This window comes from Primulina eburnea, chromosome 5 (genome assembly GCF_022965805.1).
Source record: "Primulina eburnea isolate SZY01 chromosome 5, ASM2296580v1, whole genome shotgun sequence".
Lineage (NCBI taxonomy): Eukaryota > Viridiplantae > Streptophyta > Magnoliopsida > Lamiales > Gesneriaceae > Primulina > Primulina eburnea.
In genome coordinates this window covers 5,053,244-5,079,698 of record NC_133105.1, presented here as the reverse complement: position 1 = coordinate 5,079,698, position 26,455 = coordinate 5,053,244, and the positions used below count along the sequence as shown (strand labels likewise).

At 35.2% G+C, this 26,455-nt stretch overlaps 5 protein-coding genes across 8 annotated transcripts; 1 reads left to right on the top strand and 4 right to left on the bottom strand.

Moving 5' to 3' along the window:
* Positions 1 to 1,372: 1,372 nt before the first annotated feature.
* On the bottom strand, positions 1,373 to 4,342 carry LOC140832603 (5-formyltetrahydrofolate cyclo-ligase-like protein COG0212). Of its 2 annotated transcripts, XM_073196704.1 has the most exons (7): positions 3,843 to 4,342; positions 3,667 to 3,757; positions 2,831 to 3,057; positions 2,645 to 2,720; positions 2,423 to 2,548; positions 2,156 to 2,336; positions 1,373 to 1,526 (listed from the first exon to the last, which is right to left on the bottom strand). In XM_073196704.1, exons 1-6 carry the CDS (start codon positions 4,239 to 4,241, stop codon positions 2,188 to 2,190), a joined length of 1,068 nt encoding a protein of 355 aa, XP_073052805.1. In that variant the 5' UTR covers positions 4,242 to 4,342; the 3' UTR covers positions 1,373 to 1,526; positions 2,156 to 2,187. The 2 variants fall into 2 exon arrangements, with proteins under 2 accessions (XP_073052805.1, XP_073052804.1); XM_073196703.1 differs by lacking the exon at positions 1,373 to 1,526 and having other exon boundaries at positions 2,014 to 2,336.
* Positions 4,343 to 8,889: 4,547 nt separating this feature from the next.
* On the top strand, positions 8,890 to 14,182 carry LOC140832602 (uncharacterized). Its single transcript, XM_073196702.1, has 9 exons — positions 8,890 to 9,677; positions 9,835 to 10,038; positions 10,145 to 10,297; positions 10,389 to 10,499; positions 10,669 to 10,905; positions 10,985 to 12,229; positions 12,683 to 12,889; positions 13,022 to 13,489; positions 13,589 to 14,182. The coding sequence occupies exons 1-9, from the start codon at positions 9,119 to 9,121 to the stop codon at positions 13,813 to 13,815; spliced, it is 3,411 nt and encodes a 1,136-aa protein (XP_073052803.1). The 5' UTR covers positions 8,890 to 9,118; the 3' UTR covers positions 13,816 to 14,182.
* Positions 14,183 to 16,136: 1,954 nt separating this feature from the next.
* Positions 16,137 to 18,545, bottom strand: LOC140832601 (uncharacterized). Of its 2 annotated transcripts, XM_073196700.1 has the most exons (5): positions 18,222 to 18,544; positions 17,299 to 17,387; positions 16,876 to 17,053; positions 16,559 to 16,632; positions 16,137 to 16,431 (listed from the first exon to the last, which is right to left on the bottom strand). In XM_073196700.1, the coding sequence occupies exons 1-4, from the start codon at positions 18,399 to 18,401 to the stop codon at positions 16,567 to 16,569; spliced, it is 513 nt and encodes a 170-aa protein (XP_073052801.1). In that variant the 5' UTR covers positions 18,402 to 18,544; the 3' UTR covers positions 16,137 to 16,431; positions 16,559 to 16,566. The 2 variants fall into 2 exon arrangements, with proteins under 2 accessions (XP_073052801.1, XP_073052802.1); XM_073196701.1 differs by having other exon boundaries at positions 16,137 to 16,632; positions 18,222 to 18,545.
* A 541-nt stretch (positions 18,546 to 19,086) lies between these two features.
* On the bottom strand, positions 19,087 to 21,968 carry LOC140832600 (protein PHLOEM UNLOADING MODULATOR-like). 2 transcript variants are annotated; one of them, XM_073196699.1, is made up of 5 exons: positions 21,512 to 21,968; positions 20,927 to 20,980; positions 20,443 to 20,837; positions 19,734 to 19,931; positions 19,087 to 19,629 (listed from the first exon to the last, which is right to left on the bottom strand). In XM_073196699.1, exons 3-5 carry the CDS (start codon positions 20,768 to 20,770, stop codon positions 19,235 to 19,237), a joined length of 921 nt encoding a protein of 306 aa, XP_073052800.1. In that variant the 5' UTR covers positions 20,771 to 20,837; positions 20,927 to 20,980; positions 21,512 to 21,968; the 3' UTR covers positions 19,087 to 19,234. The 2 variants fall into 2 exon arrangements, with proteins under 2 accessions (XP_073052800.1, XP_073052799.1); XM_073196698.1 differs by lacking the exon at positions 20,927 to 20,980 and having other exon boundaries at positions 21,512 to 21,967.
* Positions 21,969 to 24,048: 2,080 nt separating this feature from the next.
* LOC140831660 (UPF0496 protein At1g20180-like) lies at positions 24,049 to 25,954 on the bottom strand. The gene is made up of 2 exons (XM_073195404.1): positions 25,451 to 25,954; positions 24,049 to 25,196 (listed from the first exon to the last, which is right to left on the bottom strand). Exons 1-2 carry the CDS (start codon positions 25,488 to 25,490, stop codon positions 24,139 to 24,141), a joined length of 1,098 nt encoding a protein of 365 aa, XP_073051505.1. The 5' UTR covers positions 25,491 to 25,954; the 3' UTR covers positions 24,049 to 24,138.
* Positions 25,955 to 26,455: the final 501 nt, after the last annotated feature.

The window sequence follows — 26,455 nt, the reverse complement described above, 5'->3', positions numbered from 1 at the left end:
AAAAAATTTACAGTATACGCTTCATTCAATTTAACACTCGTATGAAGTTTCATACCTAATTAAAGTGTAATTTTACTTAAAAGTTAAAATGGTAAAGCAAATTCTTGAATCTAATTAAAAATAAAATAATAATTGATAATAAAATAACTTATATATTTGTGATAGACTTTAATAATGTGGACAAAACAAAGTATAATGTACGGTCTCAAAAGTTAGAACCAGGTTTATCGAACAATAATCTATTAATTAACCACGCGTGATTAAAGATTAATTTAGCTTAAGATCATAATTGTTAACTCAAACAATGCGATGGGACCCATAAATAAATAAATGGTAACATTCCATTTGCAGTGTACTTTAGAAATAATAATAAAAAAATGTAATACTAAGTTGTCTGGTCATGGTTTTTGGGATCTGATAGCAACGTTAATTAATGGGAATAAATCTTTTTTGTCCGCTGTATTTATTTTTTTTATATTATTTTAATAATTTAGTTATCATATTTCAATTTTACTATTTTGTTTTTGTATTATTATATTTTTTCAATTTATTTTTTTTAAAATGCTGTTAATATAATATCGAAGTGATATTCACATGCGCGATATCGTATCATCGTCACTCTCTATGGGAAAAAGAACTAAAGTTGAAGGGATACAAACTTTAAAAAATAAGAATTACAAAGACACATAAACACATGGCGAAAATTTTAATGTTTCCTTCACCAATTCCGACACTCCTCAAATTTCGACACATTATTGTTTTTATCTTTTCATGATATCGATCGAGTGAGAGCGGGGGATGGGATTCGTATCGAGTGAGAGCGGGGGATGGGATTCGTAATGGAAAGATGCACCGCCGAAAGCTTAATTTGACAAAAGGGAAGGTCTGCCGACTTGGTCAGGACAAACAAAAAAACGTGTACAAATACAAGGCATTAAAGTAACAAGAATATGTCTATTCATTTAATTTAAATAAAAAAATGTTGTAATAATATATTTTATAGATTGGGAAAGTACGAGACAAGTGCCTTGTGTGGAGTGGGTTATAGCTAGATGACTCAAATCATATTTTTTAAATTTCATTTGTTAGTTTTGATCGAGTATTGGTCACGAGATGTTAGCATAAAGATAATACTCTGGTACTACACTCAGTTGTCCAAATTTAATTTGACTACGTGAGATCTATATATTCGTATGGATTCACATATTCAAATCAATTTTGGACCTTTGGATTTTATATTAGCGTATTACTCTTATGCTAGTATAAATTCAACCCGAATATTGATAATCTGATTTCAACATCAGGACAACATCTACAAATGGTTCAGATTCAAACCTCATTTTGATCTCAAATAAAAAATAATAAAATATCTTATATGCTAGTGTCCTGAAATATGGGCTGGGCAGAAACGTAATAAAATTTTAATTTCAGAAGCACAAGTGGATTAGCCCACACGGACATAGTTCGAGTCCAGAAATAGGACTGTCGTGCAAGGCCTGCAATCCAAGGACCTAGACCAATGAGGCCTCGTCCGTCCAATTCAGTTTTGAAGTAAATTGAACGAGTTGGACTCGGGAACTCCAAATCAAAATGTAATCCAACCCAAAAATTGAAGTAAACTTTTGTTAATCCAACTGGACTGAAGGAAAAAAAATTGGCCCGATTCGGATTGTCGGGCCTTTTCGAGTTACCGAGAACGAATAAAACATGCAAGGGGATTAATCGGGTTATATACTCGTTCGAATGAATATTTTACTTGATAATACTTGATTTTTGCAGTTGTCTGTTATTTTTATATTTAGTTGGTCTACTGACATGGTCTCATATATCTGTATAGACGAGCTAATTCGATTCATATATATCATCAAAAAAAAAAAAAATACTTGTGCTATAAAAATAATAATGTTTAATGAGTTGAGCTGACTCAGCGATCCGTCTCACAAAATTGATTAGTCAGCCTCACCAATAGTTTTTGTATTTTATATAATGGAAGTAGTAAACAACTCATATAAATGAGATTCGAATTATTGGACTTATTTCTAAGGGATAATTACATCAACAAGTTGGGTAAAAAAATGCAAAGTTAATAATTACACAGAATTAGCATGACGACTGACGTTCAAAAATTCAACTTATAGAATGCAAAGGTTGTTACATGAGCTGAAACAATTTATAGAATTAAACAATTCAACTTATCCTTCGAGCTGTCGGGGGTAGTTTTTGCGAGGGGCCGCATGGAAGCTTTTGCCCTGATTCTCGCTCAATTTTACTCTTCAGTTGTCTAAGTATTTTTATTTGACCAAGCTTTTCTGGAGATAATTTGTCCCAGTAAATTCCTGTGAATTATTAGCTTTTGATGAGTGCCATGATAAGAACAAGGACACCGTAAAGTTGACAACCAGAGCAAGTTCCAAAAACTGACCTTGAGGCTTGGGAATTGATGTGTTAGTAAAAATCACTTGGCTTGGGGTGCATATAATGTCGACAGGGACGTCGTGAACCAACAGTTTCTCAATTGGTATGTCATCAACTAGTTGTTCGTCGTGCACTGTAAACGCATACATCATGTAATAATACGTACTTTAAACATTTTTTCAGAGATTCAGTAAAAAAAAAAAACCTATCAGATTCAAGAAAATCTTACCAGATGTGATCACCGGTGTCGAGTCATCTATCGCATCCATGTATCGTAGCATGCCATATTCAAGCTCTGCAAATCCCTGCATCGATATTTTTTTTACCATTAACATTCTACTGTAGTGGTTCCAACTTGAAGAACTAAAAGACTGATGGTTGACTTTATCAATAGAAGAAAGGAATATGCTACAACCTCACCCTTCCCAAGTCTTGCACCGGTCTTCGGATCAACAGCAACAGAACCAATGACAATCAAGTCTACTTTTATCTTCTCCTCCAGACCGATTGGTTTTCCATATTTAGCTACTCCCACCGATGTACATGCTTCCTTGATGGTGCTTGGGCTTAACATGGAGTATTCAAGAATGGAGAAAAACCCAGTCCGCAGACGTGGCTGTGGTGTTAACAGCTTCTTCCCACCTGGTTGAACATTGCAAGCATCAGAACTTCAGCACAATGGCCAGTAGCCAACCAAGACAGGGTTCAATTGCTTCATAATATCTCTTTGAAAATGTACATTCTTGTGTGTAGTAATGCCTTTACTGATATATCATTCGTGTGCAACAGGGGACGATCTAGTGGATCCAAGGAGAAGAATAGCTTGAAATCCATCTGTAATTTTTCCTTAAAATGTATGTTTTCCCTAGTAAATACACTAAATTGCTGATACAACTCCAGTTCGCTGCCCTTGATCTCACTCAAGCACGCGCATGGAATGAACATGATCTATATGTTCACACAAAATATTACCACGAAACCAAGTGGAACAGCACCGGAACTAAGATGTCAAAAGAGCCCGAGGAGGGGGCAAGACTGAAAAAGGACTCCTCAATTGACTTATAAATGCGAAACTTGAAATTAAACAAAAGGTCTGCATAAAAATAAATTTTTTTTCTGCTGGACTCCCTCCACCGCTATTGGATCAGCCATTGCCGGATACATATGGTACAACAAATGAATTAGTTGCAATTTTAACTCAACTCCAGCTAAACTATAAATGAAAAAAAATTACCAGTGACAAGGACTAACCATTAAGTGTAAGGAATCTCACTTGCTTTTGTGGTGTATCTGGATTAACTTTTACGCATGTAGCCTCCTTAAACACCTCCAGTTCACTTAACTGCAACACCTCTTTGAACAAAAATCACAAAATCGTACAAAATTTTCAAACTCAATAATTTGAACTTCAGTAAATAATAAGTTACTTTTCCAGCGGCAATGTGGGATCCAATGAAATTGGGAATCCGATGATGAACTGGCCTGGGGAACTGGGCAATGTTCCGTGCCTCCATCAAGTCCCATATCCGTTTCCTAATGATCCATTTCCACGCCTTCGGATCTTCCGGATCTTGTGCCTCCTTATCGGAACTTTCCGCCATCAACTTCCGTGCGGCGGCGTCCAGGCTCAGCCTCTCCGCCTCGTACGCCTCCTCGTTGAAAGTGGGTTCGTTTCGGCGGACGGCGTTGGAGTAATTACGTGATTTCTCCAGGTTGAACAGCAGAGGAAAACGGAGGGCTTTGGTTCGGGGAATCGAAGAGAATTTAAAGGCGTGTTTGGATGCGATAGGGAATGAAGAACAATGTTTCGGCAATAGGGCGTCCATTTAAGGCGGCGGTGCAGTGATTGGCTTGTGGTAGAAAGATTTGCGGTGGTTAAGACAGTTATCTTCTACTGTTTACTATTCCATGTCTAGGCAAGTTGCGTATCAGAAAAACCACGGAAAGTCGCATTTGTCGTAAAGATCCAATTTCTAGTTTCAATTTCAATAATATAAATAAATTTATAAATTCTTTTTCGATATTTATCCTTTAAAAAATAATTACTACTTTAGATTTTCAACAAAAGGACAATAGCATTTTAAAAATAAGCAAAAACTTGTGAGACGGTTTCACATGTCGTATTTTGTAAGACGGATCTCTTATTTGAATCATCCATTAAAAAATATTACTTTTTATTATAAAAGTATTACTTTTTATTGTAAATATCTGTAGGGTTGACTCGTCTCACATATAAAGATTTGTGAGACCGTCTTACAAGAGACCTACTCTTAAAAATATTAAACTTTTTTTTAAAAATAGTTAAATAAATTTTCAATGAAAAATGTTATTTTACTTATAAAAAAATGCCGGATTTAAGTATTTTCTGTAACGACAATCCAAAAGGTCTAATAAACAACATATCTCCGTTGAAATGGATTCAAGTTAAATGGGCCAGAAATTTAAGTAATGAATTGTCAAAGGATTAGTACAAGAAGATCCGGCCCAAGTACAAATGGAATTAGAGGCTTTAGAGCCCACATTAGACATATTCTTTTGTTTCTATCACGGTCCTTGTTTCTTAAATTTCCATGGTTTAAATAAATTTATATTAGGAATAAATAAACAAAATTCTCGGCCAACACCATGACTCTCATAAGTTGTCTGTCACTTTTTAGTACTTTGATTTTGTAGTCTTTTTGATAAATTTCAAACATAACACAATTTCTCTCACCGATTTCCTCGATCTATTTTTAGAGTAGTTCTCTTGTTAGACTGGTTTCACGAATTTTTATTTGTGAAAGAAGTCAACCTACTGATATTCAAAATAAAAAGTAATACTCTTAACATAAAAAATAATATTTTTTCATAGATGACCCAAATAACATATCCGTCTCACAAAATACGACCTGTCAGACATTCTCACACAAGTTTTTGTCTTTTTTTTTAATTCAACTGTGTTATGATATCATTTGAATTGTCATAGTTAATCAATATTCACATTGTTTTTGTTTTATAATTACTTATAATAAATTTTATTTAAATTGATTCGGTGTTTTTTTTTCTGTATTTTTTTAATTAACCCCAATATTTAAAGTATAAAATTGTGTGATATGCAACACGTGTCCTTTCAGTGCTAATATAAATTAAAAATGATAATGGATCCTGTATATCCAAACCCGACCTAAACGGTTTTCTGAAGAGAACATTCATTAACTTGGACACCCTCTGGTCCAAACTTTATCCCATTCCATATCCGCCCTTTCTTTCTCTTTCTCTTTTAGATTTTCAATTAGGCTCCTTTGGAAACCTACGCGCCGGTGCTGTTCACTCTCCATGTCTTACAGCCACGTCACTAGAAAAAGAGCGGCGAGTACAGATCACGCATCACTGAAATCTAAACACCCGTAAAAGGCGGGAAAACCGTTGTTTCAAAAATTCAAAACCATTCAGCATTATATAATCAAGAAGATACCAGCGGGTAAAAGGAACAGCAAACAAATTCAAGTCTGAAATCATGCAGTTTGTCCTTCACGGTTTTTTATTTTGCGTAGTTTTTAGATTATGTTAATTTTTTTCCTAACGTAGCAAATCTTAACTTGATTTGTGCTCCATCGGATTTTTTGAGATGGATTTTCGAAGTATGACACGCAGAGAACTGCAGGTTCTCTGCAAGAAGAATAAGATTCCAGCCAATTTGTCAAATCTGGAGATGGCAAGCAAGCTTACTGAACTTTTCCAGGTAATTTAATCGAATTTCTCTTGCGTGGTTGTTTTTCTAGGTGGTGAAAGGAAATTTTATTATCCAAACTGAGTGTGTGAATCATTTGTTTCGCTTTCATTCTTTATTTTTTTTGGTTGTCTGGAATGTGATAATCCCTGTACTTGGATTTAGGAAACGGAAAAACCTTCTTCTCGAGGTGGGATAAAGTGGCAAAATGACAATAAGAGTGGAACTGAATCTAACGTGGTATTGCCTAGGGAGGCTAAGAAAGTGAGATTTAGTCCGGAAGATGAAATGATAGAGTTCACTAGATCTAGAGAAACGAAGAGAAGAAGCAAAAGGGCTTCTGCTTTAGGTGACAACAGTTTATCTGCCGAAAATGCGGATAAAGCCGCTTGGAAGAATGGGAAGGCAGACTGCTCTGTCAGGGTAACTAGGCTAAGAGAAAAATTATCAGCAAATGATCTTTTAAATGGAAACAAGAGAGGTAGAAACAAGGTCAACGGCAACAATGATAGAGATGAAGAAGTTGTTGACAGCGTGGGCATTGAGAGGATGTCCGAAGAAATTTTAGATGGCCCTGGGAGGTTTACCAGGTCTAGAGGGAAGAAGTTGGTGGAAAGTTTGGTGAGGGAGAAGAGTAGAGGTGAAGATAACGTAATTGCAGTGCGAACAAGAAAGTCTCTTAGGAACAGAGGGGTTGCTGACGAAGGGAAATTGTATAGGGATTTCAGTGTAATGGTGAAGAATAATGTGAAAAGGCAGGAAAAGGTAACAGCAAAAGAAAATCTGATATCAAGGAGACCTAATAAGAATTCTAAGATTGTTGATTATTCTGAAGTCTGTAAACATGATATAGAGAAACACGAGAATGCTTCAAGTATGTGTTTGAGAAACATAAAGAAGTCATTGGCGGTTGAAGGTTTGGAGGCTGAAGCGAAAAATAATGGAGCAAAAGTTGACTTCCATGGAAAAATTGAAGCAGATTTTCCCGTTGACGAACCTACTTCCAAAGCGAAAAATAATGGAGCAAAAGTTAACGTCCATGGAAAAATTGAAGCAGATTTTCCCGTTGACGAACCTATGAAAATGGAATTGAGAAGAAGTAGCAGGAGAAAGGTGGAGATATCGTTGAATGATGAGTCGGGAAAGCATAATTTTACAGTTGCAAATGATAAGTATCCATCGAAGACTTCAGTATTGCACTTGGAAACTAGTGGAGTTTCTGAGAATATTGAGAAGGTTATCCAACCTACTGGGGTAAGGACAAGGTCAAGAGAAGCCAATTTGAGTCAGAAAGCAGTTTCTACCAATGGAAAATTTCTTGCTGAGGCAACACGTGAGAATACTTTTAAGAATAAATCTCTAGAAGTAATCAATGTTTTGGGCGAAGATGTTGTAATACAACAAAATAATCAAGCAAGAAAGCGAATAAGGGGTCACATTACAGGGGAAAGTTTTGTGAAGCCCAACAATGACACAAGACCTCTAACACGGTCAAAAAGGAAGACTGTTGGAAATGAGAAAACTGTGTCTGCAGGTGTATTAGACAACTTCGCTGACCAAACTAAGCTATCAAATAACTTGAAGGAACCAAATTCATTGGAAGATTCATCAGATAAGGGTTGGATAACAATTGGAGAATCATTATGTATGGAAGCCCAGCTGTCCATTTTAGATGCTGCCGAAGGCTCCAATGATAGAAATACCAAAAAATTGATTTGTAACAAGAGACTGGCATCTATCAGAAAGCATCACAGAAAGGACAAAGAAACTTCTGCTCCAGTTGGGGCCAGTATGAAATCAATGGATGTTAGTGAATCAATCTACATGGCAGAAGATCCAGTATCTGAAATTTCAGATTCGCAGACAGATTTTTCACAAAGTCAAATTGGAATTTCTGCCAGCAAGTTGATGGATGCAGTAGCAGTTCCCTTATCGCTGAGAGTTTCTGAACATGAAATTGTTCGAGAAACCATGTCAGATGATTTTAACAGCAAGCCTGTGCTTCAGGTTTTTGACGAACCAGAGACTTTTGACAATGTAATCATCGCAGGTAATCTACAAATCCTAGAAGCCTCTAATATTCCTGGAAATTTGGTTCTGGACACCAGCTTTTCTGATTGCCTGGTACTTGGTAATCAATTGATTTTCAGGAGTGTTTTCCTAGCTTTGATATATTATTAAACTTGTCCAACTTTATTATTTTAATGACCAATTTTCAGCTGATCTGGAAGTGACCGAGGAGGCTAAAGCAGACGATAAAGTTCAACAGAATTCCCCTGTTCTTGATCATTGTCAAATGAAAGATATTTCTTCTGAAGAGAATCTGGAAAATTTTGAAATCATCAACGAGACAAATTTGCTGACTGGTTGCCTTGAAGCATGCAATAATGCGGATATGGACCAAAAAATGGGAGAAGCTGGTGGTTTTGAACCTTGTGGTGGTAAGTACTCTTTGAGTAAGAGAATCGTTTAGATTACTTTCCATTTAATACCTGTTCACATATTTTACTTTGGCAGAGGGACTGATTAATTTTACAGACTCAACGAGTGCATTGGAAATGAAGGTGTCTTCATCAGGAGATCTAAGAATCAGTCACGAGTCTGTTAATATGACTGATGAAACCAACTTTCTTGTTACTAATGATACACATTCTGAATCAGATGAATCTGGTGAATCTAGGAAAATAAAGGACCTCAAGCTCACAAGTGATGAAAATATGGAATTTGGAGTATCTATTCCATGTGATGGTGAAAGAAATGCCAGGACCAATTCACAGGATAGTGAAATGTGTTACGAATATTTCATTAATTTTAATTTTACAGACTCAACGAGTGCATTGGAAATGAAGAAGCCTTCATCAGGCAAGCTAAGAATCAGTCACGAGTCTGATAATATGACTGAAGGAGTCAATTTTATTGTTACTAAAGATACACATTGTGAAACAGATGAAGCTGGTGAATCTTGGAAGATAGAGGATCTCAAGCTCACAAGTGATGAGAATATGGAATTTGGAGTATCTATTCCATTTGATGGTGAAAGGAGTTCTAGGACCAATTCGCAGGATAGTGGAATGTGTTCTGAATATTTCATTAATGATTCTGCTAAGGATGGAATATTTCACGATCCCCCGGTTGAGGTCTCTGCCAGCATGTCAGCAAACCCTATTGGAAATGAGAGAGGTAGAAGCACTGAGGTTTGTCAAGTTGGTGAGGGATACAGAACTAGTGTTCGTAATCATTGCGCATTTGGGATTAGCTGAAAATAAAGAGGGCAGATGCTCAAAGGATTACGTGAGGGTTACAAGCGAAGATAGATTGAGCGCATCTGTACAGTTTGATTGTCAAAGAGGTGCTTGTATCACGCCACAAGATCGTGTAAGCTGTTCTGGTGAATGCTCTATCAAGGAATTTGGTGGGCAAGGAACATTTCACGACTCCAGAGATGCAGCCTCTCCGGTCATGCCATCAAATTGTACGGAGTGTAAATTTACCACAGGAAGTTCAGGTTTACAGGAAGTAAATTGGTCTAGATCAGAAACTTCTAAATCTGAAGGTGAAACCTAATTTTTAGGCTAATTATTTCTCATATTACTGCAGCATTTTACTTAGGTGTTCTGGTTGATTTTGCTCAGTTTGTACTCAATGAATTATCTACACTCTGTAGCTACATATAATTAGGGAGTGATATCTTATCAGAAAGTAATTTTCAGGTTCACACGCTACAGTTTTTGCCAAATGTGAAATTATTGAAGCAGACGCTGGTGTTTCTAACACTATTGAAGGGAAAGAGGCTAATAGATCTGGAAATGAAATAAACGGAGATCAAAACTCCTTGATTGATCAAATTAACGAGGGAGAACATAAAATGTTTGATCAAGCCTTTGAAAGTTTCAGTGAAGCCAAATATGATCCAGGTACTTTTAGAACCCTCTATAGCTTCTTAAGAAGAACCATCAACAGCTTCTCAAGACTGATGTTTGCTAGAATAATATTGATTTGTTCACCATTATTTTGCTTCAGAGCAACTAAATAGTCCTCTGGCAGAACCTATTGCGACCCCAAACACCCAGGAAGCTGCTTTGAGCAGTGTAAGTGAAACAGTAGAACACACAATGCCCTTATTCAAGATTGATAGTCAGGCTGGAGTTTCAAATCAGCTAGTTGATGAGAATGGTAATTCAGTTGGAACTTTTGCATTTTTCACTGTGTTGGCTGTTTTTATATATTTCCTCCTGAAAAGCTCAAAACTTTGTTTTTATTGCAGCCAATGGTGCTGAGAGCAAAAAAGAAAAAGTTGATTTTGCTGATGCACAAACTTTGGATGTACCAATGTCTATTGGTGGAGCTACCAACCAAGTGAATTTTGAAAACCAGGGTGAGGGGAAATTCCAATATATAGATGGAATTGAAAATCTAAGTTCAAACCTATTAGCACATGAATTGTCAAACCTAGATGAGTTTACTGATGTGGCATAATATTGTCTATTTTCTTATGCAGATTTTGTAATTTGATCTCAAGATAGTAATTATGATTTTTTTTGTAGAAATGGATTTCAACTGTCTCTCGGGGTCACCAGTGGATAGGGTTACTCCTAGCGGACCGAAGGAAGCTTTGACTCATGGAACTGACAAAACAAATATGACGTTTTTGAGTAAATCCAAGAACCAAGAGATGGAGAAGGTAAGTGAATGGGAAGATCATATACCCACAGATAAAAGTTTGTCTTGTCCAACTACCAGTAAACAGGAATATGATACTGGCTCTTGTGCAGGCAAAGAAGGTAAATTGATTGGTTTTATAATTTCATTTTGATGTCTTATCATTCTTGTGGAATTTTTATCACTCGAACATATATACAGGATATCAACTCCAGTTTCTCTTTGCAACACCAATCAAGTTTGCGGCTTCTTGCAAGGTTGATGAAATCTCGGTTTGTGAAAAAAATGCTGAAAGAGCTGATTTTTCGTTTGGGGAATGCTTTGGCACAACAAAGGAAAATGAGGTGACTAAAGCCAACTCTGATGAAAAGGTGGAAGTTTCTGGAAATGAACTTGATAACTACTCAGGCCTTGGAAATTTAATGCTAGCACATGAAAAAGATATAAAGATTCCAGAGATAAATGTTGTTGAAGTGGAAAATACCTGCTCATATGAAGTTGTTTCCAAGACTCTATATGATGCCAATGAAGAGTCTTGGACTAACAATACAGGTGAGAAAATGAGAGAATCTAACTCTCTAACAAAAGAAAATGTAGTAGATATCGAGAATGAAGAAGTAAATGAGGATATGGGCTCTAAGGTTGCAAAAACATACTCCGGTATTATCTTTTCTGAGGCTAAATATGATGGGAATGAAGACCAGGGGACTGAAAATACGAGTGAGTGCATAAAAGAATCTAACTCTATAGCTGAAAAAAATGAAGAAGATATCGGGGTTGAGAGAGTAAATGAGGCTGAGATGGAAAATAATCTCTCCAGTACAGTTCTTTCTGAAGCTACATTGGATTACAAAGAAAAGCACTGTATTGATAACGAAGGTGAGCACACGAAAAAATCTAACTCTGTAACTGAAGACATCGAGGAAGATATCAGGAATGAAGAGGTAAATGAGATTGAGAGTTTTGACGTGGAAAATATCTTCTCCAGCGCTGTTTTTTCTGAGGCTAAATTTGATGCCTGCGAAGATCAATGTACAGAAAACACATGTGAGAGCATAAAAGAATCTAATTCTGCAACTGAAAAACATAGGGAAGAAAATATGATTTCTTTGGGACAATCCCTTTTTGATGAGGAAGCAACAGAGAATGACAGTAAATCAAGTGAGGAAAATATTATTAGCCCGAGCTTGAAGAATTTACGTGCAGGCAAAGGAAGTGCTGAAATGTTATTAGATTTCAATCTGGTAGAGAACCACCGTTATGGGGATACAGATTATGTTAAATATGAAGGGGAAATAACACCAAGCAGTGGAGATTTACCTGGCATAACTGACAACGATTTTAAACAGGGTAATGATATGGAGGGTAGTTTTGAGAAAAATCTGAATCCCAAAGTAGCAAATATGGGCAGCTTCAACGGTGAGACAGATCTGGAGATACATAAAGGTAATTTGAGTTGTTCATTATTGCTGAATTAATTTTGAAGTTATCCATACGAGGGGTGGTATTTTTCCACCTTACCGTTTTGACATTTCTTCTTCCTTTCCTTTTTCTTTTGTATTTATATAAATGTATAATGTGATACGTTCACCAATAAAATACAAAATCATGATGATATTCACTTAACATGGGCTATGCTCCAAGAAAAAATCAAAGCAGATATCATATTTTAGTGACTTATTAATCAAACAGGGATGACAAGAAATCCGACCAAGTATAGGAAGCAGTTAGAATTTTTTTTCTTGGAGACTCACAAGTCTATAAAATGAGTATATGAGGTTTTGTGGTTGATTGTAAACGTTCAATTAATTTATGGTTAGCCGTTAGTATGGTAATCATCACAATTGCCTAACTTGTTTCCTTTCTTTAGACAATCATGGATTTTTTTCCTTTTTTTAGATTCTCCTCCCTGTATTTTGTCGAAGGCCTCCCATGAAAATGACAAAGTTACAGAAAAAGAAGATATGGAAATGGCCTCATCGAAAAACCATTATATTGGTTACACTCTTGATAATAACATGCTTTCAACCATTGATGGGATTCAGAAGACGTGCGAGGAGAGAGTCTTACAGCATTATAGTGTACATAACATGGTTACCACTGCAGGTTAAACAAGTTTCCTTGTGTATTGTTTCCGCCAACGATTTTTAAGGCTTTTTATTCTGTTGTCATTTATCATAACCTGCATTTAATAGCAACTCAGATATGACTTAACGACTTTAGTTTTCTTTGTCATAGAACGTGTATCCACTTTCTGGGGTGACAAACCTGATATGCTTCAGAGTTTAGCAACACATCTATTTGTTGAAGAGAGTGAATGCAGCAATACTGAAATAACCAATGTGGAAACCTCAAATTTCAATATGAAAGACAATCAGGAGGTTGATGGTGGAGGGGTTCCGCAACAATTTTCCACGTCTGAATTTCATCCGATAGAAGACCTCAAAACTGATATCCGAACTTTCTCAGATTCATCTGCCTATGAGTGTAGTCATCTGGCCAATACCATAAAAGAGTGCCTTGAATCTGAATATTCTGTAGCAGTTCTCAATGACTCTGGTGCCAACCTTCACAATAATTTAGATGAGTCTCAAAGGGTTACTGATGCAAGAGTTGCTTGCTTTGATGATAAAAATGATAAACCATCAATCGGTGAAGAAAGTGAAGAACCAGATGAATCAATACTATTTCTGGAACCTGACGAAGGTATTAAATTAAAACATCTTTTTGTTAGTATTACAGTCTAAATCTGTTTTGATTGCACGCGATGATTTACAGAACCTTCAATGTTTGTCTATTACACAGCTACGAATGAGACTTTGGGAGGACGGAAGGAGCTCGATATCAAGGATGACCGTTCTGCTGCGAAGAAGAACGCTAGAACCATTTTGATACATGGAACGCCTAATAAGCTTTTCCTGGCAGACAACATGAAGGAGAATGCACCTAATACTAAAAGATCACAGATTGGTGATAATACAACAGTTAGACCAACGAAAAGACGGGCCTTGCAGGATGTTATATGGAAATAGTTGTTTTCTCTTTGGCACTAGTCTTTCGATTCTTGATTTGGGTAATTTTGCTGTGTTAGTTCTGTGTTTTTCTGCTGTAAGATGAGGATAACTGAGTGGATATTATACTGTCTGTGTTTGCTTACCTCATGCCAATATTTAAGAACATATCACTTCTAAACTCTCCGCGAACTTTTAGAGTCTGTTTGAAATTATTGACTAGGGCTTGGATGATTGTTCATTGTTATTTTTGGTTATCTAATGTTTGGGTTGCATTTTTTTCTGACCAATTAGAGATCAAACTTGGATGATTGAGCATCTGTTGCGCTAGTTGTCTCATGTTTATTTCTAAATCAATTTACATTTATATCCATTTTTATTCATTTTTTATTGTTGCCTAAATGAAAATCAACTATCTTTTTCTTTAAAGTTCACAGGAGATACAATATGCACATATATATAACGTTATCGTATTTTCTTGTTTTTAATTCAGATAAATATTTTATTTGATCACATGACAATTAAATTGTTATTTTACCTAAAGATCTTAAAGACAATATAACAGTGAGAAGTGATATTTTTTTAACTTTGATATAACTATTTTTAAAAAAATTTATTACAATTCAACCCACAATCATCTAGTAGGGACCACATTAACGTTAAAATAGAAGCCAGAAGTATCGACCATACAAGAATAATGGTGGGAAGCTTTTCTTTTTCCCCATGCAACCTTTGAGAAATGGATATAAATGAACAATCAATCACCCATAATGCAAATAAAAGTCTGCCAAAAAAAGGTCCCCACGATTCGACCAACATAATTCCAATGGGCAAAAAACTTTGTTTGGAGACGGTCTCACGGGTCATATTTTGTGAGACGGATCTTTATTGGTTAATCAATGAAAAAGTATTGCTTTTCTGGCTAAGGTATACTTGTATGGTGAATATGGGAGGGGTGACCCGTCTCACTGTGATTGAGATAAGTGAGACTGTTCACTGGAGACTACTCATTCCAATGTGTTGATGATCAACAAAATCATAGGAAGAATCAACAAATATGTCCATTTGAAGACTGTAATGTCGAAAAATCTCCAAACATCAGCACTTGCAGATGAAATATGCTACTTATAGTATGTAAGAAAACTCAATTCCAATCTCATCAGCATTGATGATTACACTTTAGTCTTGATGTGTGGACCATCCACAATTTTAGGATGAGCATCTATTCCCTCGCAACCCCCTACTCTTCTCACGCTCACCAAATGGAATGTTAATCTTTTCATAGACCCTACTCTTCTTTCACGCTCACAAAAATAGAATCGTAATCTTTTCATAGAATTTTTGTGAAAAAATCACATTTAAAGAACTTATATATGCTACAAAATTATGGTTTTGTACAAATATTTGTAAGCAACATAAATGGAGGAAATGAATACGTCACAAGCTGAGTCCCAAAAAACTCTGGACGAATGTTCGTGTTTTGAATTTGTGATGTGGGCGAAATATTTTGAATAAATGCTCAGAGAAATGGTTTTAGTATGTTGGACTTCTTTTCCAATAAGATATCTTTTATTATTTAGCTTAAACTATATTGGATTTTGTTTAATAAATTTTATAGTGTTTGCGGTGATAATTAAAGTTAGACATTCTAAAATATAACGTATTAGATTAAAATATAGAATACTTTTAGAATAACGAAAATTCGAATTAAATATAATGATTTTGCTATGAAGTATAGAAATTGATGTAAATGTATTTCAGGAAAACATCATGACTAAAATTATTGAGGTAAATGATATTTGATTTTGTATTAGGAAAAAAATATCGATTTCAGGAACAAAGAACACACATTGCTTTAATATTTAATTTCACTTTGTAATCGATCACTGCATTTCCTAAAAAAGTGTAAAATTTATTTATCTTGACATTTTTCATGAGCTTAAACTTTTGAAATAAGAGCAAGTTACATCACAACCCCGTGAAATATAAAAAAAAAACCCTCAAATCAATGGATATTTAAAGACAATGTTTTAAAATTAGGTATAAAAATCCTTACGAGTAAGATATGTTAGTTTTTAAAAAAACTTATGATGCATTGTAAAAAACTATTAATTTTTAACTTAGGGCGATTGCAATCTCCGTCTTAAAAAATAACCAAAAACAAAGGGAACTAAAACGTAGGCAACATTTCATGTTACATTAACAATTGATGTCAAATATATCAAATTGCAACTTTTTTTTTTTTTTTCAATTTCATTGTATTTATAAATTTGCCACACCAATAAAAAGATTAAATCGTGTTTTCCAAATTTAGTCATGTTATGAGTCCATATGCAGTCGTATTGTACGTTCCGAGTTTAATAAATTATATAAAATCTGTAGCTGAAATCACATCAATACAATTTTCCGGATTTCTGATAAGTCAAGTGTAAGGAATGAAGAAAATAACTTGGAATATCTGATGGTTTTCTTATGGATATAAAAAAGTTTCTGTGTACAAATACACACATCCCATTGCATAACCAGGGAGGAAGAAAGAAACCAACTAAAAATTTGACACAGCAATGAATTTGTAATGCTGTTGCAACAAATTTTGGTGGTCGTCCATCAGCCGATCCAACAATAAGGAGAATGCTTCTGTAATTGAGTTGCAAAATAAAAACATATCCATAGCAGTAGAGGTAACTCACTTGAAGCCATACCATTTTCTTGTGCGCGTGTGTGTGTGTTTGTTTGACTACTATTTATATGCACTAGATCTCACCTTTGCCACTACTGCTTGACTTGGAGTGAAGTCTCGATGCGTTCAATGAGCTTCTGCGCAGCCATCGCACCCTCCTGAAATTTGACATATATAAATATATTTTATAATAATGGATTTAATTGAAAACAGTTCCTAAAAAAGGTATCAGATATTAAATCATTAATGTGAACAGCATACGTTTCTTGTTTCTAGCCATCTCACACTATTTCGCAACTCAGGTTTTCTCAAGCGCGGTAGTTAATATTTAAAGATAGCACCAACTTTGTAGATGCTAAGCAAGCATTCAAGAAGTTCAATGAAATGAAAATAACACTTACAAATCGATCACATGGTTTCCCATCCATAAACAAAATGAAAGTTGGTAAAGCCTCAATTTTGTACTCGTTTGCAATTGTGGGATACTTTTCGGTATCGATTTTCACCACTTGGATCTTATCTTTCATTAAAGAGCTCACTTCTTCCAGAACGGGAACCATGAACTGGCAAGGACCACACCTAGAAAGATCAAAAACTGAATCAAGCTCGATATAAATTTAAGTAAGAAGTTGACAGCAGTCAGCATCCGTACTAACTACACGAGTTGAGCACAGTATTCCTAGTATTCTAGCATGGTGATTTGTGGTTGAAACTTGATCGTTTTGCTATCATAATGAATAACCGTAAAAACCAAAACAGGTAATCGGGGCAATGGCTGTCTGATAGAGAAACTACAAGAGATGAAAGAAGCGAAAGAGACATACCAAGTTGCATAGAAATCGACGAACACTGGTTTATCAGATTTTTCCAACAACTCGTCAAAAGAAGAAAATATCTCCTTCTTTGATGCAACCTGATGCAATAACACTCAAAACTGTTAAATATCCAAGATTTTTAAATCCAACCTTTTCTACATCAAAGTATGGAGACAAATGAAGCTAGGATAGCTCAAAGAAATGACAAAGATAAACAACCTAGTTACCGTCAACTATTCGTGTACAGAACTTTATTTTTCCTGGATTATCTTCAGGTTTCCTTTCTTTTGGATGAAAAATAAAGACTGCTTTAAAATGCTTCATGCCCACAATTTCCTATAAATAGAAGTACAAGCCTCATCCTTGTAAACTACAACAAAGTGCAATGTTCCTCTTTATTGTTTTTCACGACCTTTATGGCTTGTGAATCAATCAGCTACTTTACTTTCACGAGTCACTTGACTCGAAAGAATATGAAGTCTTAGCATTATAATTCAACATTATCTACATCGATGTTGAGAGAAAAATCAACCTAATTTAATCCAACTGCATCATAAGAAATCCATTTTTTTTTAAAAAAGAACACAACATTTTGCATTTTCAGAATCTCTCTTTAACTGAAATATCAAGAAATAAAAATGGCTCTCATCTCCAGGAAAATCACAGCGTTCTCAATTTCAGGGAAATCAAGGAACAACACGAACAACATAAGAAAGAATTCCACCTAACATCACGCACAGCGCAATCCATTCGTACAACATAAAGTTTTTTTCGAACTAAGAATCCATCACATAAAAGCAAAGAAAGAAAATGAAAGGTGCCATCAGCCCATAATAAAAATAAATTCCAAAAGACCTTCAAATGAATTTCTAACCAAAACCCAAAGCAAATTAAATAAAAAAAAGGTCCAAAATTTGTTCTTTAACATATACCAGCGTGAGGCTTCGGGTTCTAGATTCATATTTCAGGGGCTTGCTCCGATCATTCAACATACGGAGCTCCTTTGGAAATTGAAGAGAAGAGAATAGCGGAAGCTTCACATTCGCCGATGTAGCATACTGCGGCGATTTAACCGCGGTTCTGGTTACTGCGGGCGAGACTGAAACGGCCATTTCCGGCGCTCTCTATGGAAATATATATGAAGAGTCGAGTCGGGAGAGCTAAACTGCTATTTCAGTATCACCGAGAAAGAGGACTTAATATGAAAAGCGTGTGAATTGGAAATATATAGAGGGGAATACGACTTTGGCGTGTGGGAAATGGGATACCGGGATGGAACAAACTTGGTGCTTTAATAATTACGAAAAATAACTATACTAAAAACTTGAATAAATTTCAAAAAAAATTGTATTAGATATTTATAATTTTTTAAAGATATATTGTATTAAGCTAATGTAAGATATAATTACTAAATATTTCTGGGAAGCTTAGAATTTGAATAAAAGTGGTGATTCCGCGAGAAGGAGTAAATTTTTTTCAGGAAAAATGGAGTATTAATTCGAAAAGTAGAGAGAATATATATATATATTTTAAATGTAGACAAACAAAAAGCTTAACTTCAAAACGATAAAGCAATCAGCCTTGTGAAGCAACCAAACCTGGAGTGCTCGTTAAGGCAAGGCACCGTCAGTTTACACCTGTATCCTAGATTAAAGTAATAAATATGTGTTGATAAAAAAACAGGAAAAGAAATAGATTCGCAAATGGATAAAACTTGAAATTTGCTGGTAAGGATGAAATTTTTATCCGAAAAATGAAAACATAAATTTGTGTTTTAGTTACAAAAAAAACTTGGGATTTCAAGGAAGCGGAAAGCTAATGCTTTTATAGTAAAGAGGTCAGTACAATACTTGCATCGGTTTATAGAAAAGTTCGAAAATAGTAGAAAATGACATACAAACCGGAAACCTCTCATCTCTTGGTAAAATCGAATGGACAAACCAAATCAGCCATCACTTGTCAATGTGAAGCCAAGAAATACTATTACAAGCGTGAAGAAAATGGTTGCACCCGAAAACAGCCACATAGCCTTGCTTTTCGGTTTCCGGCTAACTTGGCTGCTCAACTCTACCTCTTTAAGAAGTTCCCTCACTTCATCCATATCCGAGTCTTTGGCCGCTTGTGGCAATCTGTTCTGTATTTCCGCGAGTTTGTTTAGCCTCCTATCTCTAGCAGTGTTCTTCGTCGGCCAGAAAAAACTGGTTATTTTCCACAAAAATATGCCCATGTAGATGGCTACGATACAATCCACACTGTAATGGTGGCGCTCCCGGATTTCTCGTTGGGCACTATGTAACACGAGGATCCAGATAAGTGTTGAGCTGAACCCTCCAAAGCTTCCTGCGATAATTTTTCAAGAAACGAGGCGAAGGGGATTGATCAATAATGAAAATTCACACAAATTCTGGGGCTTTTCAGTGAAAGCTATCGGTTTGTATACGTACTGTCCAGGCCATAGCTGTCAAGACTGCAACAAGCATATGGCCACTGTATAGTAGGTCGTTGCATCCACCTCCAGCTTTTTTGCCAAAGATTGAGCCATGACGAAGATGCCTCAGAAGCTGTAGGGCGAAGAAAATCAGCAAGAAAGTTCATCGACCCCCACTGAGGTTGGAAATCCTGGCCATGCTCTCCTGCAACAGCTGGGAAGTAGGATGGACAGAATTATCCAGATTTCCACGAAGTGTTGAAATTTTCGAATTACGTACACCATTAGCTATCATTTTTGCTATAATGGCAGACTCTCATTCCTATACTACTGACCTATTTTTCTAGTAGATGCTCCATCCTTAAAACCAAATCATGTAATGCAAAACACTTAAAAAATTTCTTATTAAAGAACCAGAAAAATGTCATACAAACTACGAAACTGTTACTAAACATTCCAATTAAGAACAAATTATTATAAACCTCACTCTCATGAGGGTGAACTTGGTTCATTCAATATACTTGGGACTGAAATTATCAATATGCAAACAAAACCATATTTGCTGTCACTCCAAACTACACAAAAGAACGTGAAGAAGACCAAATTGTAGGGCACCTATGATGGTGGACCGTAGACTGGATGAACTAAAGATTCAGGACGTATAAACAAGTTTCCGAAACAGTAGAGTACATATGATCCTGAAGAGAATAATAAAGATGAGATACCATAAGCGAAATCATATTGAATGATGTGTCGTATAGCATTAGAATCTGTAGCATATGGAGTATAATACTTCTCAGCCCACCGATGAGGTTGTGGAGCGACTTTAAACCTAGCAGAGGCACACCACGGGCGCGGTGAAGGCAATATTGTAGACACAAAAGCTATCGCCCGAAGAAGCCGCCCAATACCCATGGTGAACATGTATCTTGCACCTAGGCCTAGACCAGGCGCTTCGATGGAGTTAAATAATACCGAGAATGCAAGCATTATAAACAACATCAAGAAATGGTGCAATCCAATGATACGAGCTCTCAAAATATCAACCAACATTGGCGGCAGTTTGTCATTCAATGCAAGAAACAACCACTGGCCGACATCAGGAAGAGGTGCCTAAGCACTATCAAAAATTAGGAAGCCCGTTATACAATCAATTTTCATAATCATTTCGTGCTATATTTGAACAAAGTTTAAGGAGACATAGTTTACCCATTTTATGTGTGATCTAAAATGTAGAGTCTTGATTAGGGGATATATTGCTTCCTACGGTCACACAATATTCTCCAGAACTTAATATAAACTAATGAAACCACAAATCCAAGATAAAAAGCCATAGAAAAGAAGGTTTTTTGAAGCAACATTAAAAACTCCGAGCTGAAAAATGGAAGTTTTACATTTAATGCACTCTCAAAATCTAACTGTGGGATCTCAGTGCAGACATAAACCACTAACCATATATAACAAACCCCTTTTGAAAACACCAACTACACCCACATCTAGAATAAAAAGGTAATATGACGAAACACAATTAAAATTGTTCCATTCACGTCACTTACATTTTAAGATCCCAAAACTCAATCAAAAGCTTAAAGGTAAAATTTTGAACTTTTAAAAAAAAAAATCACACGGATCACAGTCATGGTGAGAAAGTCGCAACAGTATGCAGCAACCAAATAAACCATAAAATTCAAAGAGCCTTTTCCCAAAACATAGAAAATGGCAAGAAAAATAGCTGAAGTCCTAGGGCTTTCCACAGACAAACTCAAATTTATAATCTTCTTTTGGTAGACATACTTATGCCATTCGAGCCCAAGAACAGCTGTAACAGATCGAACAGAAATAGCTTCAAAGAGAAGAGCTGAGAGCATAAGAATCATCGAGAGGATAAAGGGAATGGCGGCGCGTAGCTCCAAAGACCAGTGCTTGTAAACCACGACGCGCATAACGGCGGCAATAGCAAACGCGGCCCAAAGAACGGGCTGCAGCCGCTCGTGCCAGGGCGGCGATAGGTGGCGTAGGTAATCTATGCCCACATATGAAATTGCAGTGAGGCCCAGGCCGCCGATACTAAGCTGACGGAGTAGTGCCGGACGCATTATACATTCGGCGATTCGATGGAAGAATATCGGTGCTTTGCAACAATTCTCTGTACCAGCCCTATTATATTATATATATTTTTTAGTATATATATTTCACACACGCAAATTTCATACCTTTACACACTATTTTTCATTATTCATTTAAATTACACTTTAATTTTGTGTCAAAGTACCCTATGAAAACGTAGTAGTAACTCAAAAATGTGCCGTAACAGAAGATAACTTCGAAATACAGAGGCCTTAGGGTGCGCCGGTGGAGGAGAGGTGTGGGTTTCTGCAGACGACAAGCCCCATGATCCCAATAGGCGCTGCGACGCACCGAAATTCGAATAAGAGTAACCACAGCTCTCTCATCATTCACTATATATATTGTTATTAATTTCCTGCCTTGTCCTTTTTCTTTCGGTCATAACAAAAAGAAAGATTTTACAGACACAACATGCATCGATCATGCATGCTAAAAACTTGCAATTTATATTCTTCATTTGATTATTCATAAATCTCACAATATTTGTCTAAATGAGACAAAGCTCTCCATCCCCAAACTAAAAAGAGAGAAGTAAGCCATATACAATGAATTCTCTTGATTGCCGTCTCCTCCCTTTACTTATTTCTTCTTCTTCTTTTCTTGTGTTATTTAGGAGTACTGACTTGAACTAGCCATCCTATCACATATCCACGTGGATATATTACAATAAATATGGAAATGTGGATGTATATATTGTGCGATATCGGTAATTACGGTAAAAAAAAAATTTATATTGATAATCTATCAAAAATCTCGTTACATATAAATAAAAGGTAAAAATTTGTGTGAGACGGTCTCACGGGTCGTATTTGTGAGACGGATCTCTTATTTGGGTCATATATGAAAAAGTATTACTATTTATGCTAAGAGTATTATTTTTTATTGTGAATGTGAGTAAGGTTGACCCGTCTCACAGATTAAGATCCTGAGACGGTCTAATATGAGACCTACTTTAAATAATATACCGATAATGTATCTAAAATTTTGGTACATATAAATAACATATTTATAAATATATAATAAAATACTTTTATTTATTTATCAATATTATAACATAATAGTTATATATTAATAAAATTATAAGCCAATAATACATCATGTATACAAATGAAATATAACAAAATTAATATATTTTTGGAGAATGGAGATATTGCGATCTAAACAACTCTAGTCATCATTTTAGTTTTTTAAAATTTGATATTGATCCGTTGAAAAATCGAAAAAGTATTCAACGTGAATTTGTGATACGGATTTCTTATTTGGATCATTCATGAAAAAACATTATTTTTTATGCTAAGAATATTACTTTTTATTGTGAATATGAGTAGGGTTGACCCGTCTCACAGATTAGAATCCATGAGACGGTCTCACATGAGATTCACTCAAAAAAAAAAAAAAATGTTCAACGTGAAAGTTGTAAACCATACCAAAAAAAAAAATCTCCTGAAAAAAGAACGAATTGATGTGATGAATGAATTTGGAACACCGACAGTATAACAGATGAATCTCACTTGTTATCCCAATATTTGTGTGATTTCAACTATTCAAAAGGGTCAATATTTGATTTAAGAATTTTGTGTAAGTTTCTTAGTTATTCGACTTGTACTTTAATTCAAATATAAAAAATATACTTATTTATTATAATTAATTTTATCAATATATTAAAATGTTTTTAGTTGTATATATGATTTATTTATCGAGTTTTACTTTTATTGATATGTAATCATAATATTATAATATAGATTGAGAAAAAAATATCATTTTATTATATACTTATAAATATTTTGAAAAAAAAAATATAATTGAATAGTTAATAATTATAACATTTTGTATACAGAGTATGATCCTTATTTAACATAATATAATTTAAATTTTTTTATAATCTTAATCAATAAAATAATAGTGAAAAATAAAATGTATATCTAATTGAATTTAATAGAATTAATTGTACTTAAAAGTAATTTAAAATTAAATGCAAAATTGATTTTTTAGTTGAATCATGTATCAATTAAATTATTTACAATAGTTTATGTATCAATTTGTCAATTTTTTAATAATCTGTGTATCAAAAATATTATTTACTGAATTATAATTATTATACACGTTCAAAGTCAACGTAACAAACAATAAATTTCCTAGCAAGGTAGAAAATAAATCACATTTTTTCACATCTGTAAATATTAAAGAATAACCCTAAAAAAATAAATAAAAAATAAACTATATATATTTACATATATGAAAAAAAAATCAAAGAATTGATTTTGGAAGGCTTTTCAATATACATGCCTATGGCATCAACTTTCTGAATGATCTTGAGAAATTTCCTTGATCACCAATGCTCTAGCCCGATTGATCGTAACAAGGCAGAGGTACACGTGCTCTTCAAGCTCCTCCACCTGTTTCTTGAATCCCAATTCATTTTTTTTAAGCTCCTTCAACACTTCTAAAGAAAGCCTGTCTCCCCTCTTCTCCAAACAGAACTGAATCATTCTCTTTTTGTGTTCGATCTCATCTTGAAGTCGACCGACGAGTCGACTCATCGTGTCGAAATCCCGGTTCAGGATGTATGCACCCTTTGCTGCTACGTCAAGCAGCCCCAAAGTTCTTCTCAAAGATCCATACTTCAAGAACCGGAAATTTACGATCTTTTTCTTTAGCGGTTTTATAGGCAAGCTCAAGAGAGCAGGCCCCATTAGTAAAGCTGTGAGAGTGTGTATTACTAAAAACATGGCTGCTGCAGCGACTAAGCCACAGGCTACTGTTGTACAAGCCCCCGAAGCCTTGTTAAAAAATTTAATCAGTTTGATTTTTCTTGCTACCCTTTTCCTCTTAAACTTCAAATGTTGTGCAACAGATGAATGTTTCTCATGAATGAGGTTAAAATCTTGTTTGCTCATATAGGAGAAGGGGTTTTTTAGAATAGTACAAGAATGCAGCTCGGATACTATGAAGCTCAACTGCTCGGAGGAGTAGTGAATAATTGAATCCATAACTTGATTGATGAATATTCTATAATCAGCTCGAATTTCGCTCAAGATTTCGAGAAGTTGGCTGCAGAATTTTGAGGCTTGGGCACTTGTATCAAAGTAATTTAACAGAATGGATTTAAGATCACTTGATGATTTGGTCGAAACAAGCTGGTCTGATTCAAGAACTTGAGTAATAGTTTCTTGGCCAGGTTGAAGGATTTCCGTGAGCCCTCCATGGAGGATACTATCCGGTGATGAAGATGGATTGTTTACGATCAACTGAACTTTTAAAAAGAAATCAGCGTAGGATTTGGTTCTTACCGCACAAAGATATTCATCGTTGACATTGAGTGTTCTACCAGATTCTTTCATTTTCTTCTTTTCTTCAAAAAATGATAATAAATTGTCAATCAGATGTATATTTAAGAGATATTAAACATCATAGCCTACAAAATCTCCCTTTTATATTTGAAGTTTGTTAATAAGGAAAGATACTTGAGCAGACAAAAATGAAGGGTGCACACAAAAAGATACAGGTATCCGGACGATTAAAACAACTATTGCCATCAAGAAATTGAACTCCATTAACTTGTAGCATCGAAGAAAAATAAACTTTATGTAACTCCGAAAAGCTGACCTTTCATCCCGATCACTGAATTTTGGAATTTTTGCCACATCCTGTGTGATTAATCTTGGTTGCAGAATATGAAGAAGCAGCTTCAATTCCAACGAAGAAAAGAGTAAAATAGGTACCAAGAACCGTAATCATGCAACAATAATCATCTGGAAACAAAATTTATATATATCCTAAGTTGCCTGTAAAATCAGCCAACATTTAAAGCCAGATAAAAGGGCAGTTTAAAGTTTGTATTTCACGTCATCTATTTTGGATATATCAAGCTGCATCTCATCTATTTATGTATAGTTCTGAAAGAGAGAGAGAGAGAGAGAATCTTGTGGAAGATGTTTGGCAAGGATAATGGCTGCTGCTTATGTCTATCCTTGTCTCTTCATGCACAATATATGCATGACTTTAGTTAAGTGGTTGTCCTATTTTAGAGTTTATTGTAGAGAGTCACCATTCACAAAAGAGCTCAAAAACAATGGCAAAAAATCTACATAATCTAGTGACGCCTCGGACGATAAGCCAAATATGCGATTAGCGGATCGCCTACAATGTGGCACAACAAAAGAAAAGGCCTAGCACGATAACAAAGGATGATATCAACAATAGGAGTAAGTCTCTTGTGAGACGGCCGGTCTTACGAATCTTAATCGGTAAGACGTGTCAACCTTACCGATATTCACAATAAAAATAATATTCTTAGCATAAAAAATAATATTTTTTCATAATGACTCAAATAAAAGATCTGTCTCACAAAATACGACCTATAAAACTATCTCACACAAATTTTTGCACAACGATAGAAACTTCAGTTGCAAACTGAGATTTTGGATTGGGTAAGGATCTTGATCATGACTAAGAAAATAATGAAAAGTCTTCCAACAAATCCCGTGACAACCCACGTAAATAATTGCCATGCATTTTGATTATTATACGTTTATTTTCCACGTGGAGTCTTAATATCCAGACATGTATATAATATTACTTCATTCAAGAAACCCTCGACCTCTTATTACA